Source organism: Oncorhynchus nerka, linkage group LG28 (assembly GCF_034236695.1).
Source record: "Oncorhynchus nerka isolate Pitt River linkage group LG28, Oner_Uvic_2.0, whole genome shotgun sequence".
In the NCBI taxonomy this organism is placed as follows: domain Eukaryota; kingdom Metazoa; phylum Chordata; class Actinopteri; order Salmoniformes; family Salmonidae; genus Oncorhynchus; species Oncorhynchus nerka.
In genome coordinates, this window is record NC_088423.1 from 35,339,469 (window position 1) to 35,358,108 (window position 18,640).

Here is an 18,640-nt window from a genome sequence, read left to right on the forward strand (position 1 = left end):
TTACTCTCTCACATGTTTAAACTATTACATAAAAAAATAGGGGTAAATACCTGAGGAGTTGAGTAGTTTCTGTTTCTAGACTTGGTTTTGTGGTATTCTGTTTCTAGAACGGCTTCACCCCGCTTCACATCGCCTGCAAGAAGAACCGCGCCAAAGTGATGGAGCTGCTGCTGAAACACGGCGCATCGATCCAGGCTGTGACCGAGGTACGCTAGGGTTAGAAGGCTGGGCTTGGCTTGGGGTAACACACAGGGCGTTAGGGGTAGGAGGACAGACTGGGTTGGGAACTTCAAAGATCTTAGACAAATGAATCATTTTGTTTAGGTACAGTTGAAAATAATTCATGTGAGCATTTCTCTTACTATAAGACAGAAGTGTCAAACTCATTTTGCCTCGTGGACTGCATTTGGTCTTCAACGAGGTCTGTAGGGCCGCACTGAAAATGTGTTATATTTCCTTGGTGTCAAAATTAGCTAAAAAATAGTCCCTTATCCATCGTTTTGGGAATATTCCACGCTCCCTGACTGTCTAGGTTTCATTTCAGTGATTATTAGCAAGCTGGACCCATAAAGAAACTGTTTGAATGTAGGTCCATTATCATTTCTACACAGTTTCGATTTTGGGACATATGTTTGACACCCCTGTTCGAAGGTATACAGTACAGTTGAACCCATGCTATTGATTGGTAACTATCATTGTGATTTGCTTGCAGTCTGGACTTACTCCTATCCACGTGGCAGCCTTCATGGGACATGATAACATTGTCAACTCTCTGACACATCACGGAGCTTCACCCAACACCACCAACGTGGTGGGTGTCACACTACACTTAGCTCTTCAGAAATTCAACAAAAAATGATAAGCTAGTCAAAATTCAGTAACACATACTATGCAGATGACCAATGTCTGTCTGTCTGTCTGTCTGTCTGTCTGTCTGTCTGTCTGTCTGTCTGTCTGTCTGTCTGTCTGTCTGTCTGTCTGTCTGTCTGTCTGTCTGTCTGTCTGTCTGTCTGTCTGTCTGTCTGTCTGTCTGTGTGTTCCAGAGGGGTGAGACAGCGCTGCACATGGCAGCACGGGCGGGTCAGGCGGACGTGGTGCGATACCTGCTGCAGAATGGAGCTAATGTGGAGACCAAGGCCAAGGTGAGCAGGGGTCAGGGAGCCCTCCACACACACCTTCGTTGTCTAACTGGGTTGAGAACCAATGTGGTGTCACTTTCTTGCACATTGTGAAGAGAATGGACAGAATATAATAGTATTTGTCTCCCCCCAGGACGACCAGACGGCGCTGCACATCTCTAGCCGGCTGGGGAAGGCTGACATCGTCCAGCAGCTGCTGCAGCGGGGGGCTTCTGCCAATGCTGCCACCACGTCAGGCTACACACCCCTCCACCTGGCTGCCCGCGAGGGCCACGAGGACGTAGCCGCCATGCTGCTGGACCAGGGTGCATCGCTCTCAGCCTCCACTAAGGTCTGTGTGATTGGGTTAGGGTCCAACCAGAAAACTAAAAGCAAGAACTCACAGTTCAACCATGGTCGTTGTGGTTTAGTCAGTTGATGATCAGCAGGGTCAGGCTAAGGACAGTGTGGATTGAACATTTCTACCATTGATTGGAGAACTATAGTCCTTTTGAAGACACTTTTCCTTATCACTGGTGTTTCTTTTTCTTTTCCTAAACCTTATCAGGATGAAAATGACATGGAAGCTATTTTCCTTACGCTTTTACTCATGTAATTGAGCTATGATCTTCTTGAAGGTCAAATAAGACCTTGGGGAATTGGTGCATGTGTACGTGATTTTGTGCCTCTGTATCTATCTATCTATCTATCTATCTATCTATCTATCTATCTATCTATCTATCTATCACACTATATCTGAGGGGATTGTACCTTAGATACCGTAGCTGTCCAGAGGCATGACGTCAAATCATAGTGGGACCAGTTGATTGGCTGTGCTGACTAAACCAGTGACTGCAGAGGGCGCCAAACCACCAAACCAAACACACATTCATTTTGTTTTAACAATAATACCATTTAATGTTTTATTTATTGATTTAACCTTTCTTTAACTAGGCAAGTCAGTTAAGAACAAATTATTATTTACAATGACGACCAACAAGAAGTATAATTCCTTTGGAGATAGAAAATAGAGAACAGCACCTGAAGAAAAATAGGCCCTGACGACATCACAATCGCATGGCAATTTTGAGCGTGTATTACAACATTAGGAAAAATTAGGCCAAACGGTGCTGTGTGTGATATGGGAGTTATCTGTAGGAGTTCCACATTCCTCTGGAAAATATCACCTAATTTCTTAAAATACCCTCCCTAACACAGAGGGACTTCGCCAAGATGAACATGATCATATTATACACTATCCTTTTATAGATGACGAATAGGATATGAAAAAAAGACCCAGTGACATCATTTCTCAGGTTATCACAACGCACTGAGCAAGCCAAACACCTTTCCCACCCACCATACTTCCTTTCACATGGCAATGAATCGAAAGTGAACGAGACCCTGCTATAAGGTTATTTAACAGTATGCCGTTGCAGTGTCCCCGTCTGTTGCTGTTTGCAACATTGCAGAACATTGCACATCTTGAATGCACTTCAGCTCTCCTGTTTAACAGACAGTGCTGTCAGTTAGGTTGTCAGAGCAGGTCGGTTCTCCCTGGCTGTCTCATGTTGATGCTGTGTCTCCTGATGTCTTCTACAGAAAGGGTTCAGTCCTCTTCACGTGGCAGCCAAGTATGGGAAGATGGAAGTGGCCAGCCTGCTTCTTCAGAAGAGAGCAGCTCCAGATGCAGCTGGAAAGGTAGGATATGGGAAGAGAGCAACTCTTGAAATACAATAACATTCACTTGGCCGTAGAATTGGAATTGCTTCTAGTTCTATGGGATTGGTTGTGGTGTTTGAGAGCAATATAATTCATTCTAATAGAGTGAGTGAGATAGTCTCCTCTCGCCTCTGTTGGAATGGATGTCATACGACATCCTGTAGGACTTTGGTCTCCTACCATAGTATCACCCGCGTCTCTCTGAAAAGTAGCAGAACCCTACTGAAGATAGACTGTAGGAGCTGCAGGGCGGCTTAGGGAAATCATGACTTCTCCCAAGACGGCACAGCAAACAGATGCTTGTCCATCCATCTGAAAGTGCTAAATATAAAAGCAAGCAGGTATCATAATGAAGATGGAGTCTCCTAAAATAACTTTGTTTGTGGTTTGTGGTTTAACAGTGCTTGGTGGTGTCACGCTTAAACAAGTTCCCATCTAATGGTGTATCCACACTGTAGCAAAATAATATGCAGGCTGTCACGCACACACAATACCATCATTTGGTTTCCTGGGTGAGTGTATATCACTAGGTAATATATTTTCTGCTGGATATATTTCTGTTGAAATATTCTTTATTTTGCTAGTTGTGTGGATGCACTGTCAGTGGGTTTCATTCAGCTTTGTGTGCTCATTGGTGTCACGCTAAAACAGGTCCCCGTCTGAAGTGGGTTCCATCAGCTCCATGGCTTTTCCGTCTGTTCTGATTATGTTCTGGCTTCCCCCCTGCTGGTGCTTTGATGTTTGTGCTCCTTCTAATGTCGTGTTGCATGTGTGTGTGTTTTAGAGTGGGCTAACTCCACTGCATGTAGCTGCTCACTACGATAATCAGAGAGTGGCTCTACTGCTTCTGGATCAGGGAGCATCTCCCCACGCCTCCGCCAAGGTACTTCACTCAAACACACAATGTCATACACAGTCAGCATAATGGGACTAGTACCATACTGATTTGGATTCATTGATCTGATTAGAGTTTGTTTTTTTAGCGCTTTGGTACAATTTTCAGAAGTATCTGGTGAATTTTCTAAACTCTTAGTACAAAACTCCAAACTGGTAACACTTGCAACACAGCCAGTCTCGCATTCAACACCTTTCATTCTGTATTCATTTTGTTTGTATCTTGCGCCACACAATCATTGATCTAAAATATACGTTTAATCACCAAAATACAGCATAATGATATATTCTCAATTTAGTTATTTTAACAAGCAGTTAATCCAATAGCAACAAATGCAACATATTGTACCGTCTCAACGTCAACAGTGAAGAGGCGACTCCAGGATGCTGGCCTTCTAGGCAGAGTTGCGAAGAAAAAGCCATATCTCTGTCCAGTGTCTATGTTCTTTTGCCCATCTTAATCTTTTCTTTTTATTGGCCAGTCTGAGATATGGCTTTTTCTTTGCAACTTTGCCTAGAAGGCCAGCATCCCGTAGTCACCTTTTCCCTGTTGACGTTGAGACTGGTGTTTTGTGGGTACTGTTTAATGAAGCTGGCAGTTGAGGACTTGTAAGGCGTCTGTTTCTCAAGCTAGACACTCTAATGTACTTGTCCTCTTGATCAGTTGCTCAGGGGCCTCCCACTCCTCGTTCTATTCTGGTTAGGGCCAGTTTGCGCTGTTCTGTGAAGGGAGTAGTACACAGCATTGTATCAGATCTTCAGTCTCTTGGCAATTTCTCACATGGAATAGCCTTAATTTCTCAGAACAGGAATACACTGACGAGATTCAGAGGAAAGGTCTTTGTTTCTGGCCGTTTTGAGCCTGTAATTGAACCCACAAATGCTGACGCTCCAGATACTCTACTAGTCTAAATAAGGCCAGTTTTATAGCTTCTTTAATCAGGACAACAGTTTTCAGCTGTGCTAACATAATTCCAAAAGGGTTTTCTAATTATCAATTAGCCCTTTAAAATGATAAACTTGTATTAGCTAACACAACTTGCCATTGGGACACAGGAGTGATGGTTGCTGGTAATGGGCCTCTGTACACCTATGTAGATATTCCATTTAAAAAAATCTGCCGTTTCCATCTACAATTGTCATTTACAACATTAATAATGTCTACACTGTATTTCTGATCAATTTGATGTTATTTTAATGGACAGAAAATGAGCTTTTCTTTAAAAAGAAAATGACATTTCTAAGTCCCTGTCATGCCCTGACCTTAGAAATATTATTCATTATTTACCTTATTTATTCTCTATGTTTGGTTAGGTCAGGGTGTGACTCGGGTGGGAGAATCTATGTTTTCTATTTCTTTGTTGTTTTTGCCTAGTGTGGTTCCCAATCAGAGGTCTATTGTTGTCTCTGATTTGGGATCATATATATATATATATATATATAAGTTGCATTTTCCGTTTGGGTTTTGTGGGGTGTTGTTTTTCGTTTAGTATCTGTGCCTGACGGAACTGTTCCCTTTTGTTTTTGTATTCGTTATTTTTGTTTGAGTGATTCTTGACAATAAATATCATGAACACTTTCCAAGCTGTGCTTTGGTCCACTCTTCCTTACAACGACGAGCGTTACAGAACACCCCACCAAAAAAGGACCAAGCAGCGTGGCCAGGAGGAAGAGGGATCCTGGGCCCGGGAGAAAAGGGAGTGGAGGACATCCTGGACCTGGGAGGAGGTAGTGGCAGGGGACAAGACCCTGCCATGGAAGCAGGCGGAGGCAACGAAAGAGGAACGGCGACGATACGAGGAGTCAAGGCAACGACGGAAGCACGAGAGGCAGCCCCCCCAAAAAACATTTTGGGATGGGGGCACACGGGGAGATTGGCGTAGGTAGGGTTTAGACCTGAGCCAACTCCCTGTTGCTTACCGTGGTGAGCGTGTGACTGGTCAGGCACCGTGTTATGCAGTGATGCGCACGGTGTCTCCAGTATGCATTCATAGCCAGGTACGCTCTGTTCCAGCTCCCCGCAGTTGCCGTGCTAGAGTGGGCATTCAGCCAGGACGGATTGTGCCGGCTCAGCGCTCCTGGCCTCTGGTGCGTCTCTTCGGTCCAGGATATCCTGCGCCGGCTCTATGCACGGTATCCCCAGTTCGCCAGCACAGCCCAGTGCGGCCTGTTCCAGCTCACCGCACTTGCCATGCTACAGTCGGGGATTCAGCCAGGATGCGTTGTGCCAGCTCTGCGCTCCAGACCTCCAGTGCGCCTCCACAGCCCAGCATATCCTGCGCCGGCTCTACACACTATGCCTCCATTGCGCCTTCATAGGCCAGTGCGTCCCGTGCCAGCTCTCCACACTCACCGAGCTGGAGTGGGTATCCAGCCAGGATGTGTTGTGGCAGCTCCCTGCACCAGGCTTCCAGTACATCTCCTCAGTCCGGTGAGACCTGTTCCGCTCCACGTACGAAGCCTCCAGTGATGATCCATGGTCCGAAGCCTCCAGTGATAATCCATGGCACGTAGCCTCCAGTGATGATCCATGGCACGTAGCCTCCAGTGATGATCCATGGCACGAAACCTCCAGTGATAATCCATGGCACGTAGCCTCCAGTGATGATCCATGGCACGTAGCCTCCAGTGATGATCCATGGTACGAAGCCTCCAGTGATAATCCATGGTACGAAGCCTCCAGTGATGATCCATGGCACGAAACCTCCAGTGATAATCCATGGCACGTAGCCTCCAGTGATGATCCATGGCACGTAGCCTCCAGTGATGATCCATGGTACGAAGCCTCCAGTGATAATCCATGGCCCGGAGCCTCTAGTGATAATCCATGGCACGTAGCCTCCAGTGATGATCCATGGCCCGAAGCCTCCAGTGATGATCCATGGTACGAAGCCTCCAGTGATGATCCATGGCACGAAACCTCCAGTGATGATCCATGGTACGAAGCCTCCAGTGATAATCCATGGCCCGGAGCCTCTAGTGATAATCCATGGCACGTAGCCTCCATTGATGATCCATGGCCTGAAGCCTCCAGTGATGATCCATGGTACGAAGCCTCCAGTGATGATCCATGGCACGAAACCTCCAGTGATGATCCATGGTATGAAGCCTCCAGTGATGATCCATGTCCCGGAGCCTCCAGTGATGATCCATGGCACTGAGCCTTCAGCGAGGGTTCCAAGTCCAGAGCCTTCAGCGAGGGTTCCCAGTCCGGAGTCTCCAGCGGCGGTCCGGAGTCTCCAGCAACGGTCCGCAGTCCAGAGTCTCCAGCGACGGTCTGCAGTCCAGAGCCTCCGGCGGCGTTCTGCAGTCCAGAGCCTCCGGCGGCGGTCTGCAGTCCAGAGCCTCCGGCGGTGGTCTGCAGTCCCGAGCCTACGGTGGCAATCTGCAGTCCCGGCGATGGAGCCCCCACCGAGAGTAGATGCCCACCGGGACCCTCCCCTATAGGAGGGGGGGGGGGGGAGTACTGTCTCGCCCTGACCTTAGAGATCCTTATTTATTCTCTATGTTTGGTTAGGTGTGTGACTCGGGTGGGAGAATCTATGTTTTCTATTTCTTTGTTGTTTTTGCCTAGTGTGGTTCCCAATCAGAGGCAGCTGTCTATCATTGGCTTTGATTGGGGATCATATATAAATTGTCATTTTCCATTTGGGTTTTGTGGGGTGTTGTTTTCCGTTTAGTATCTGTGCCTGACGGAACTGTTCGCTTTCGTTTTTGTATTCGTTATTTTTGTTTGAGTGATTCTTGACAATAAAGATCATGAACACTTTCCAAGCTGCGCTTTGGTCCACTCTTCCTTAAGACGACGAGCGTTACAGTGCCGCCAAACTTTTGAACGGTAGTGTATGTCTCGATTGAAATCATTGCCTGCTTCATCTATGGCCTGAAGGAGGGTGGTACACTCATGGGGAAGGTCCCACTGGGGTCACATACCAAAATGTGTGGACTGTTGACACTTTGGATAAAAGTCAGCTAAGTAATTTGAATATATTACGTTATTACAGTACTGAATTCTAGTGCAACCTAATTTTGGATAGATGTTTACTGTATAGGGGATGCATTTCTTTCTTGTTTTGGACTTTCTGGATTATTTGCGTATTGGTATTGATATTGTATTACTGCATTGTAGGAGATAGAAACACAAGTATTTCGCTGCACCTGCTGTAACATCAGCTAATTTGTGTACGCAACCAATAAACTTCCACTTGATTTGTGACTGAAGTAAAATCATAATAGTTACTGTACCTAAGGTTTAAGTGATCATCAATTAAGAGCAGTAGGATTAAGTAATGGGAACGTGTATTTTTAATGAAAGTGAAGAGAATCATATCAAAAGTAATGAAACATTGCATTGCGAAAGGCAAAGACTTGAAAGGCAAAGATATGAACCTGTATTGCAATGTGGAACATGTATTTGTAGATGAAACACTGATTAAGTTTGGTGAAAAAGTGACTGAGTTTGTCGGTTTGACTTAGTCAATTGAAAATGTGCTAAGAGTTTTGAAACAACTGTCTTTTTGATGATGTGTTTGAGTTTTGTATTAAGAGTTGTGAAATGCACCACATACTGTAAAGCAGGCATAATGTAGATGTTTGACCTTTTGGTCCACAGTGTTGGTTTGTTGTCTCTTGTCCTTGACCTGTCTTGTCTTTGACATTGTCTTTGAGAGTTAGATGTAATCTTTGGATTGGCTTAACTTTAAAGACATCTAGTAGTAAAATGTACATCATGCTACAAACTGATGTGTTTTATTAAACAATGATGATGTGAACCGGAGAGGATAGGAGTGACTTAACTTCCAGTGCCGTCTTTCAGAGAGCAACCATGGATGATATAGGCTAGTAAATGTGCTATTGTGTGATAGGATTGAGTGCAAAGTTGACTGCTTCATTTTGCTTGTTTGTCAAGACTGTCACAGCCTTCTGTGTGGTCCCATAGAAAAGCATGGTAACTAAGTTACTGCTCTTATTGAACCGCATACCAGTTAGACAAAGCTCTTCGTGTGCCAGAGTGGACCATGTCCAGTGATTTAGGGTCACCTTTTGGTTGGCTTGTGGTCATACAGGCCCTGCTGTAGTGTTGGAAATTATGCTCAGGCTATCCACTTACATCCAATAAAACTGTCTTGGATGAAGGAAGCCTTGTAAAACAATATTTCACTCTCTCTTTCTATTCACACCCCTTGACTTTTTCCACTATTTTTGTGTTAAAAAGTGGGATTAAAATTGATTTAATTGTCTTTTTTTTGTCAACAATATACACAAAATACATTAATGTAAAAGTTTAAGAAACATGGATGGAAAATAAAACACTAATATATCTTGATTAAGTAAATATTCAACCCCCTGTTAAAATCACCTTTTGCAGTGATTACAGCTGTGAGTCTTTCTGGGTAAGTCTCTAAGAGCTTTGCACACTTGGATTATACAATATTTGCACATGATTCTTCTTAAAAATCCTTCAAGCTCTGTCAAGTTGGTTGTCGATCATTGCTAGACAGCCATTTTCAAGTCTTGCTATAGATTTCCAAGCCTATTTAAATCAAAACGGTAACTAGGCCACTCAGGAACATTCAGTGGTATTCTTGGTAACATTCTTGGTAAGCAACTCCAGTGTATATTTGGCATTGTGTTTTAGGTTATTGTCCTGCTGAAAGGTGAATTTGTCTCCCAGTGTCTGTTGGAAAGCAGACTGAACCAAGTTTTCCTCTAAGATTTTGCTTGTCCTTAGCTCTATTCCGTTTCTTCTATCCCCCCAAAAAACTCCCTTGCCAAGGATAAGCATACCCATAACATGATGCAGCCACCACTATGCTTGAAAATATGAAGAGTGGTACTTCGTGATGTGTTGTGTTGGATTTCCCCCAAACATAACGCTTTGAATTCAGGACAAAAAGTTCATTTCTTTACCACATTTTTTGAAGTATTACTTTAGTGCCTTATTGCAAACAGGATGCATGTTTTGGAATATTTGTTTTCTGTACAGGCTTCCTCCTTTTCACTCTGTCATTTATGTGTATTTTGGAGGAACTACAATGTTATTGAATCATCCTCACTTATGTCCTACCACAGCCATTAAACTATGTAACCTTATTAAAATCACCATTGGCCTCATGGTGAAATCCCTGAACGATTTCCTTCCTCTCTGGCAACTGAGTTAAGAAGGGCCCCTGTATCTTTGTCGTGACTGGGTGTAATAATACACCATCCAAAGTGCAATTCATAACTGCACCATGCTCAAAGGGATATTCAATGTCTGCTTTTTTACCAATCTACCCAATAGGTGCCCTTCTTTGCAAACCATTGGAAAAGTCTCCCTGGTCTTTGTGGTTGAATCTGTGCTTGAAATTCACTGCTTGACTGAGGGACCTTACAAATAATTGCATATGTGGGGTACAGAGATGGGGTAAACACTATTATTGCCCACGGAGTGAGTCCATGCAATTTATTTTGTGACTTGTTAATTAAGCACATTTTTACTCCTGAACTTATTTAGGTTTGCCACAACAAAATGGTTGAACTCTTATTGACTCAAGACATTTCAGTCTTTTATTTTTTATTAATTTGTAAACATTGTAAACAATTTGTAAAATAATTCCACTTACGGGGTATTGTGTGTAGATCAGTGACACAAAATCTAAATTTAAATCATTCAAAATTCAGGCTCACAAAAAACAAAATGTGGAAAAAGTAGGCACTGTAAATCTGTGTTAACAAGCTTCAGTCAGTGTCTCACTTTTGGAAATAAACTAAAACTTCTCTTGGAGGCTCAGGTTTGGCTTGGTGAGATTATAAGGGTTATAAGTCCCAAGACAGAAAACAGTTGATGTGTTTCTCAGCTGCCTGCCCTTCTGGCTTCAGTCACAGAAACACACACACACAGACAGACAGACAAAGACAGACAGACAGACATAGAGATGGAAAACTGTAAAATTATACAGTCTGGAAATATTTGCCAATGACCCAAAACAGTCGTAGAATACAAAAAACAAATCTGATTTAATACATGTAGTCGTACTGTGCCATCAACTGTGATATGATATGCTTGTTATCATGGTATGAACTAATATTACTGCCTTGCACTGAGTTACCTTATTTATTACAGTGGGGCAAAAAAGTATTTAGTCAGCCACCAATTGTGCCAGTTCTCCCACTTAAAAAGATGAGAGAGGCCTGTAATTTTCATCATAGGTACACTTCAACTATGACAGACAAAATTAGAAAAAAAATCCAGAAAATCACATTGTAGGATTTTTTAATGAATTTATTTGCAAATTATGGTGGAAAATAAGTATTTGGTCACCTACAAACAAGCAAGATTTCTGGGTTTCACAGACCTGTAACTTCTTTTTTAAGAGGCTCCTCTGTCCCCCACTCGTTACCTGTATTAATGACACCTGTTTGAACTTGTTATCTGTATAAAAGACACCTGTCCACAACCTCAAACAGTCACACTCCAAACTCCACTATGGCCAAGACTAAAGAGCTGTCAAAGGACACCAGAAACATTGTAGACCTGCACCAGGCTTGGAAGACTGAATCTGCAATAGGTAAGCAGCTTGGTTTGAAGAAATCAACTGTGGGAGCAATTATTAGGAAATGGAAGACATACAAGACTACTGATAATCTCCCTCGATCTGGGGCTCCACGCAAGATCTCACCCCGTGGGGTCAAAATGATCACAAGAACGGTGAGCAAAAATCCCAGAACCACATGGGGGGACCTAGTGAATGACCTGCAGAGAGCTGGGACCAAAGTAACAAAGCCTACCATCAGCAAGGGCATTGAAGATGAAATGTGGCTGGGTCTGTCAGCATGACAATGATCCCAAACACACCGCCCGGGCAACGAAGTAGTGGCTTCGTAAGAAGCATTTCAAGGTCCTGGAGTGGCCTAGCCAGTCTCCAGATCTCAACCCCATAGAAAATCTTTGGAGGGAGTTGAAACAGTGTTGCCCAGCAACAGCCCCAAAACATCACTGCTCTAGAGGAGATCTGCATGGAGGAATGGGCCAAAATACCAGCAACAGTGTGTGAAAACCTTGTGAAGACTTACAGAAAATATTTGACCTCTGTCATTGTCAACAAAGGGTATATAACAAAGTATTGAGATAAACCTTTGTTATTGACCAAATACTTATTTTCCACCATAATTTTTCTCATTTTGTCTGTCATAGTTGAAGTGTACCTATGATGAAAATTACAGGCCTCTCTCTTCTTTTTAAGTGGGAGAACTTGCACAATTGGTGGCTGACTAAATACTTTTTTGCCACACTGTATATGACAGTTGAAGTAGGTGTCAAGAGCTTGTGTCACTTTTTCATATCTGCCTACTGCCTCCACCCATGGTCTCAGCTCTGTCTGCATTACACCCCCCACCGCCCTGCACTCCTTGGACTTTTTATGGCGTTAAAGCCTCTCTGTAATGTCATACCAACAGTGGAGCTCCTCTAACTGTCCTCTCCAGGGAAACCCTTTGGGAATGTTGGGATGGATCTGGCTTTAACATCCAGCCAAATACTCTTTCTGCCTGCCTGGCGCTTTTGTTATTTAGTAGTGTGTGTCTAGTGAAGGGAGAAGAGGGTGAAACATGTTGTTTCTGTTAACATCATCCTGGTGCTTGAAATTTGTCTGACAAGACTATTTAAATGAAATCAATAAAACTAACGATATCCCTAGGCTAAACAAGACTTTAAATTAAATATTGCACCTAGCTAAGATTATGGAATGTTTAATGTACTGTGTGTTATCCTCTCTTTATCTAGAACCCTAATGAGGTCCCATGCAGATAAATATTTGGAAAAATAATAGAAGAGAGTAGAATAGAGCAGGGGGCATAAATACACTGTAATTTTAACTTAAGAACTGCAAAATAGCTTAAAAACTGTTAAATGCCCCAAGGCAAAGTGTTCTCTCTGATGGCAAGAGGGCCTTTAAAATCTTCTTTGACAGGGCCTGAGCCTTGATTTCTCCGGTCATGCACTGCAGAAGTCATAGTAAAATGCTTGTATGCTATTTACATCGCACTCTAAAGTAAGAGTTGTGTTCTGATATTATGAGGGGGTCCCTGATGAATTTGCTATCACAAAAGGGGTCCCGATGCTAAAAAGTACCCTGGAATAGAGTACACTCAGAGAGTGCTGAATACCTTTCCCCTGTGTCTCTTCTTCTTAGAATGGCTACACACCCCTCCACATAGCTGCCAAGAAGAACCAGATGGACATAGGGACCACGCTACTGGAATACGGGGCGGACACCAATGCTGTGACCCGCCAGGGCATCAGTCCTGTTCACCTGGCTGCACAGGAGGGCAGTGTGGACTTGGTCTCTCTGCTCCTCTCCAAGAACGCCAATGTCAACATGGGCAACAAGGTAACACACACACTGTGTATACACAGACAGACAGACAGACATACAAAGCACACATACAGCACACTATACTACATTCACATAAACACACACACACACAACAAACACACACTCTCACCTGGCCTCACAGGATGGTAACTTACGTGGAAATTACATTTCAACACTCATAGACCTCAAGACCCATCAGTACCTTGGACACACAGACACTCATACTTTACACTACCGTTCAGATACACACATGCACAACAAGATGGCACCGACAAACATGGTCGCCCTGTTTCTAGCTCCTAACTAACTTTGCTGTATATCTTTTTTACAATATTTGCTCAAAACTTTTCCTGAATTATTACCGACAGCTGAATTTTTTTTGATATTACTGTATATTGGCAGTCACTCACCAGGATTTCAACCAGAAATTTTAATTCCCTGAATTGGATTCTTTGTTTGAACTTCCTGAGGCAATTATATTAATCCTGAGGGCTGCTCCAAGTCGCCATCACCTGAGAAGAGAAACATAGAGTAGGCTCTTAGTCAGAGTAGGCTCTTAGTCAGGAGGTGTGCATACCATCCAGCGCTTCCGAGTATATTACTCGCTAATGTTCAGTCCCTGGACAATAAAGTAGACAAGCTCAGGACGAGGATCTCCTTCCAGGCAGACACCAGGGACTGTAACATACTCTGTTTTACTGAATCATGTCTCTCTCCGGATATACTGTCCCCATCCATTCAGCCAGTGGGGTTCTCTGTCCATCGCAGGGACAGCAAGAAAGAACTCCCGGGGAAAAAGAAAGTTGGAGGTGTATGTTTCACGTTTAACTACTCATGGTGTGATTGTGGTAAAGTACAGAAACTCAAGTCCTTTTGTTCTCCCAATCTGGAATACCTCACCATCAAATGCCGAACGCATTACCTCCCGAGAGAATATTCCACTCAAGGAACTACACTGGACTTTGTGAAAACTGGAAACCGTATATCCTGAGGCTACATTTATTGTACATGGAGACATTAATAAAGGAAATCAGGAAAACGCTACCAAAGTTTTATCAACCCATCTCCTGTGCTACTCGCTCATCGAGCACTCTTGACCATTGGTACTCCCCCGCCCGCCCTTTGGCAAATCAGATCACACCTCCATTTTGCTCCTCCCCTCCTATAGGCAGAAACTTAAACAGGAAGTACTTGTGTTAAGGACTGACCAATCCAAATTTGCAGCATTTGCGCAAAACTGAAAGTGTGAACCACCACATTTAACCACGGTAAGGTGACTGGGAACATAATCTGTACAAACAGACTAGCTATGCCCTCTGCAAGGTAATGAAAAAGGCAAAACGACAGTATAGGGACAAAGTGGAGTCGCAATTCAACGGCTCAGACATTAGACGTATGTGCCAGACAATCACGGGTTACAAAGAAAAAGCCAGCCACATCGCAGACACTGATGTCTTGCTCCCGGACAAGCTAAACAAACACCTTCTTCGCCGCTTTGAGGAAAACACAGAACCGCCAACTCAGGCGGACGCCGCTCAGATGGACTGTGAGCTCTCGTTCTCCGTGGCCGACGTGAGTAAGGCATTTAAGCATGTTTATCCACGTATTCCAAGCCACATCCTCAGAGCATGTGCAGACCAGCTGGCTGGAGTGTTTACGGACATATTCAATCTATCCCAGTCTGTTATTCCCACTTGCTTCAAGATGTCCACCATTCTTCCTGTATCAAAGAAAGCAAAGGTAACTGAACTTAATTACTATCACCCTGTAGCACTCACTTCTGTCATCATGAAGTGCATTCATGAGGATCATATCACCTCCACCTTCCCCAACACCGTAGACCCACTACAATTTGCATACCGCCCCAACAGATCCACGGATGACGCAATCGCCATCGCACTGTACACTGCCCTCTGCCCTATCTCATCTGGACAAGAGGAATACCGATGTATGTAAGAAAACTGTTCATCAACTACAGCTCAGCCTTCAACACCATAGTGCCCTCCAAGCTCATCAATAAGCTCAGTGCCATGGGTCTGAACCCCGCACTGTGAAACTGGGTCCTGGAATACCTGATGAGCCGACGCAAGCTGGTGAAGGTAGGCAAACAACACCCCCACTACATTTAACCTCAACATGGCCCCACTGTGTGGCCCACGCATGTTTCCAACTCAATTGTCAAGTTTGCTGACGACACAAAAGTGGTAAGCATGATTATAAACAATGACGAGACGGCCTACAGGGAGGAGGTGAAGGCCCTGACGGAGTGGTGCCAGGAAATATAACGTATTCCTCAACGTCAACAAAATGAAGGAGCTGCCTGCCCTCCAGAACTTCTACATCATCTGGTGTCACAGGAAGGCCAAGAAGATCATCAAGGAACTCAGCCACCCGAGCCAGGGCCTGTTCACCCCGGTACCATCTACAAGGCAGAGACAGTAAAGGTGCATCAAAGCTGGGACAGAGAGACTGAAAAACAACATCTCCAGGCCATCAGAATGTTAAACAGTCACCACTAGTCAGCCTCTGCCCAGTACATTGCCCTGAACTTAGTCAGTGTTACTAGCCAGCTACAACCCGGTACTCTGACCTGCACCTTAGAGACTGAAGCCCTATGTACATAGTCATTGAACACAGGTCACTTTAATTATGTTTACATACTGTTTTACCCACTTTAAATTTTTATACTGTTTTCTAGTCAAGGCTCATCCTATATAACTACTATATTTCTTAATTTCTTTGTTTTTTGGGGATTTGTGTGTATTGGGAAAGGGAAAGGGTGATACCTAGTCAGTTGTACAACTGAATGCCTTCAACTGAATTGTGTCTTCCGCATTTAACCCAACATTTAACCCAATCAGAGAGGTGCGGTTAGGTATTACTGCGCTGTTGGATGTAGAAACATAAGCATTTCACTGCACCTGCGATAACATCTGCAGAATATGTGTATACGACCAATAAAATTAGATTTTTTTATATGATTTGACAACCACAGACACGTGTAACCAAAGGCACATACACAGACATACCAGGGTCAGGCTTTTCTGGGGTTGCTTTAAGCCCGCTAATATTAGCCGAGAGGGCCTGTGTCATCGTAATGAGCACTAGTTGAAGGCAGATTAACACCTCTCAGTACAGCGCCATCATTAGCATAGGGGATCAAATCAAATGTTATTTGTCACATGAGCCAAATACAACAGGTGGAGTATACCTTACAGTGAAATGCTTACTTACAAGCCCATAACCAACAATGCAGTTTTAAGAATATAGAGTTATGAAAATATTTAGTAAAACAAATAAAAGTTACACAATAAAATAACAATAACGAGGCTATATACAGGGGGTACCGGTACCGAGTCAATGTGCGGGGATACAGGTTAGTTGAGGTAATTTGTACATGTTGGCAGGATTAGACCGCAGCTGAGTCTCTCATTTTTCATTTTCACTGATGCTCTTCACTGAGTTCAAGAGCAGCCGCAGGATTAAAAGTATTTTCAAAACAACCTCCTTGCTAGCTAACGTCCTATCCCTGTTACTTTTTAAAAACGTGGATGAATAAAAAGCCCTTGCTTTCATAAAGCTGTGATTCCCCCCCACCACGGAAAAGGCATTCTAACCGTGTGTGTGTGTGTTTATGGCCGCATGCGTGTCTCTTTCAGAGCGGCCTCACACCGCTCCACTTAGCAGCGCAGGAGGACAAAGTCAACGTGGCAGAAGTGCTGCTCAACCAGGGGGCGGACATCAACCCCGAGACAAAGGTGAGGGTCATGCTGTTTCTACGGCAACAACAGGGAACAGACGGTACAGACTATCACAGTGAAAGACTGTGAGACGAAGAGATGCCCTTGATTTCAACTCTCTACTGTCAATCATAGACCAGGGGTTATAGATGGTTACTTAATGTGTTTAGAATAGTGCATTACTTAATTAAGTGATAAAAGATAATCACCTGCCCACACACACACACACACACACCTTTCTGCAGCACTGTGTTCTCAGGTGTGCCATGAATAAAGTATATTTGGACACCTGAGTGACAGGTGTTTGTCTGTCCATGCGGCACTACCAGTAACCTCCCCTGCTTCATGCAGTTGACCTGCCCATTGTCAACCCCCCCCATAGCAGGGACACAGACAGAGGCCTGCAGCAGCTCAAGGTTACACAGCACAAGGTTACACACTGTGTTTGTGCTGACAGCACACAGGTATAGAGCCAAGGCTGTTCATCCATTCATCTTTTCTATCAGGTGTTTCTAATAGAGAAGTGTTATTAAGTTCTTGATGGATAATAGTAATTGTGTGTCACACTTGGGTAAAGTTAATGTTAGGTACGTCCTATTCACACAAGGGCTGTGCCGTCACAGGATGAGAAGTAACAAGCTCACACCTTCCTTCCTTCGTCTCTGTCATTCCCCCTCTCTCTGTCCCTTTCCCTTGGGTAAAAACAGATGGGATACACTCCGCTGCATGTGGCTTGTCACTATGGCAACATCAAGATGGCAAACTTCCTCATACAGAACCAGGCCAGAGTTGATGGAAAAACAAAGGTAAACAACTGAAGATCTCTCCCATGTGGTGTTCATTTGAGCTTATTTACTTTTGTCAGGTTGTGTGTGTGTGTTATTTCACCTCCCTAACACTCTCTTTGTTTTGGTCCCACTCTCTCTCTCTCTCTCTCTCCCTCTGTCTCTTGCTGCCCCACTGTTTGTATTAATATTTTCTCCTTCTCGTTTTTCTCTTTGCATTCCCCTTTCCTCACTCCCCTCAATTTTTCCCCCATCTCATTCTTTCTCTCACTATCACCCCTCTCGCCATCCCTCCCTTTCTCTCTGTCCGCAGAACGGCTACACGCCCCTCCACCAGGCGGCGCAGCAGGGTCACACCCACATCATCAACCTGCTGCTGCAGCACGGAGCCTCGGCCAATCAGCTGACCGTGGTGAGTGAGGCACCATAGGAAAACCTGCTGTCTCAGCGGCTCTCTGACAGAAGCCCCAGTCAGCAGGGATGCACAGAGACAAATAGAGCAGAAGGACACGTACAATAGTATACTGTACATACATTGTATACCGTACATACATGCACATACACAGCACTAATGTGTCCACAATAACAAAGTAAAAACACACACATATTACAACCTCCTATCTTTTACACCTCCAATTCTTCTCCTCCTCTTTACAGAACGGGAACACAGCCTTGTCCATTGCCCGTCGCCTTGGTTACATCTCAGTGGTGGACACTCTCATGCCGCTGACTGATGAGAATCTGACCTCTGTGGTAAGACGCCACGTCTGTCTCTTTGTCCGTTTGTCTTTGTTGGTCTGTATGTTTAACTTTCTGTAAGTTTGTTTGTCTCTCTGTTTTCATTTGGACCAGTGGGGCCTAGCCCCATTGTTATCGCTTGCCTTTGTCCAGTGAATATTGCTTCTGGCACTCAATTTGACTGTAAATCTCAATTGGTGTCTTGTACTCATTGATGAGTCTACTCACCTGGCATAAACACAGGCCTTTATCTGATAGTAATTGAGCAAGTAGACACAGCAGCAGTG

At 44.1% G+C, this 18,640-nt stretch overlaps 1 protein-coding gene across 1 annotated transcript in view; it reads left to right on the forward strand.

Annotated features, from left to right (window-relative positions):
- Positions 1–18,640, forward strand: part of LOC115113172 (ankyrin-3-like) — a 150,882-nt gene that overhangs the window by 72,499 nt on the left and 59,743 nt on the right. Inside the window, 11 exon segments of the mRNA XM_065012776.1 lie at positions 108–206; positions 713–811; positions 1,044–1,142; positions 1,273–1,470; positions 2,721–2,819; positions 3,625–3,723; positions 12,908–13,105; positions 16,750–16,848; positions 17,538–17,636; positions 17,929–18,027; positions 18,273–18,368. Of these exon segments, the coding sequence (XP_064868848.1) occupies positions 108–206; positions 713–811; positions 1,044–1,142; positions 1,273–1,470; positions 2,721–2,819; positions 3,625–3,723; positions 12,908–13,105; positions 16,750–16,848; positions 17,538–17,636; positions 17,929–18,027; positions 18,273–18,368 (1,284 nt within the window).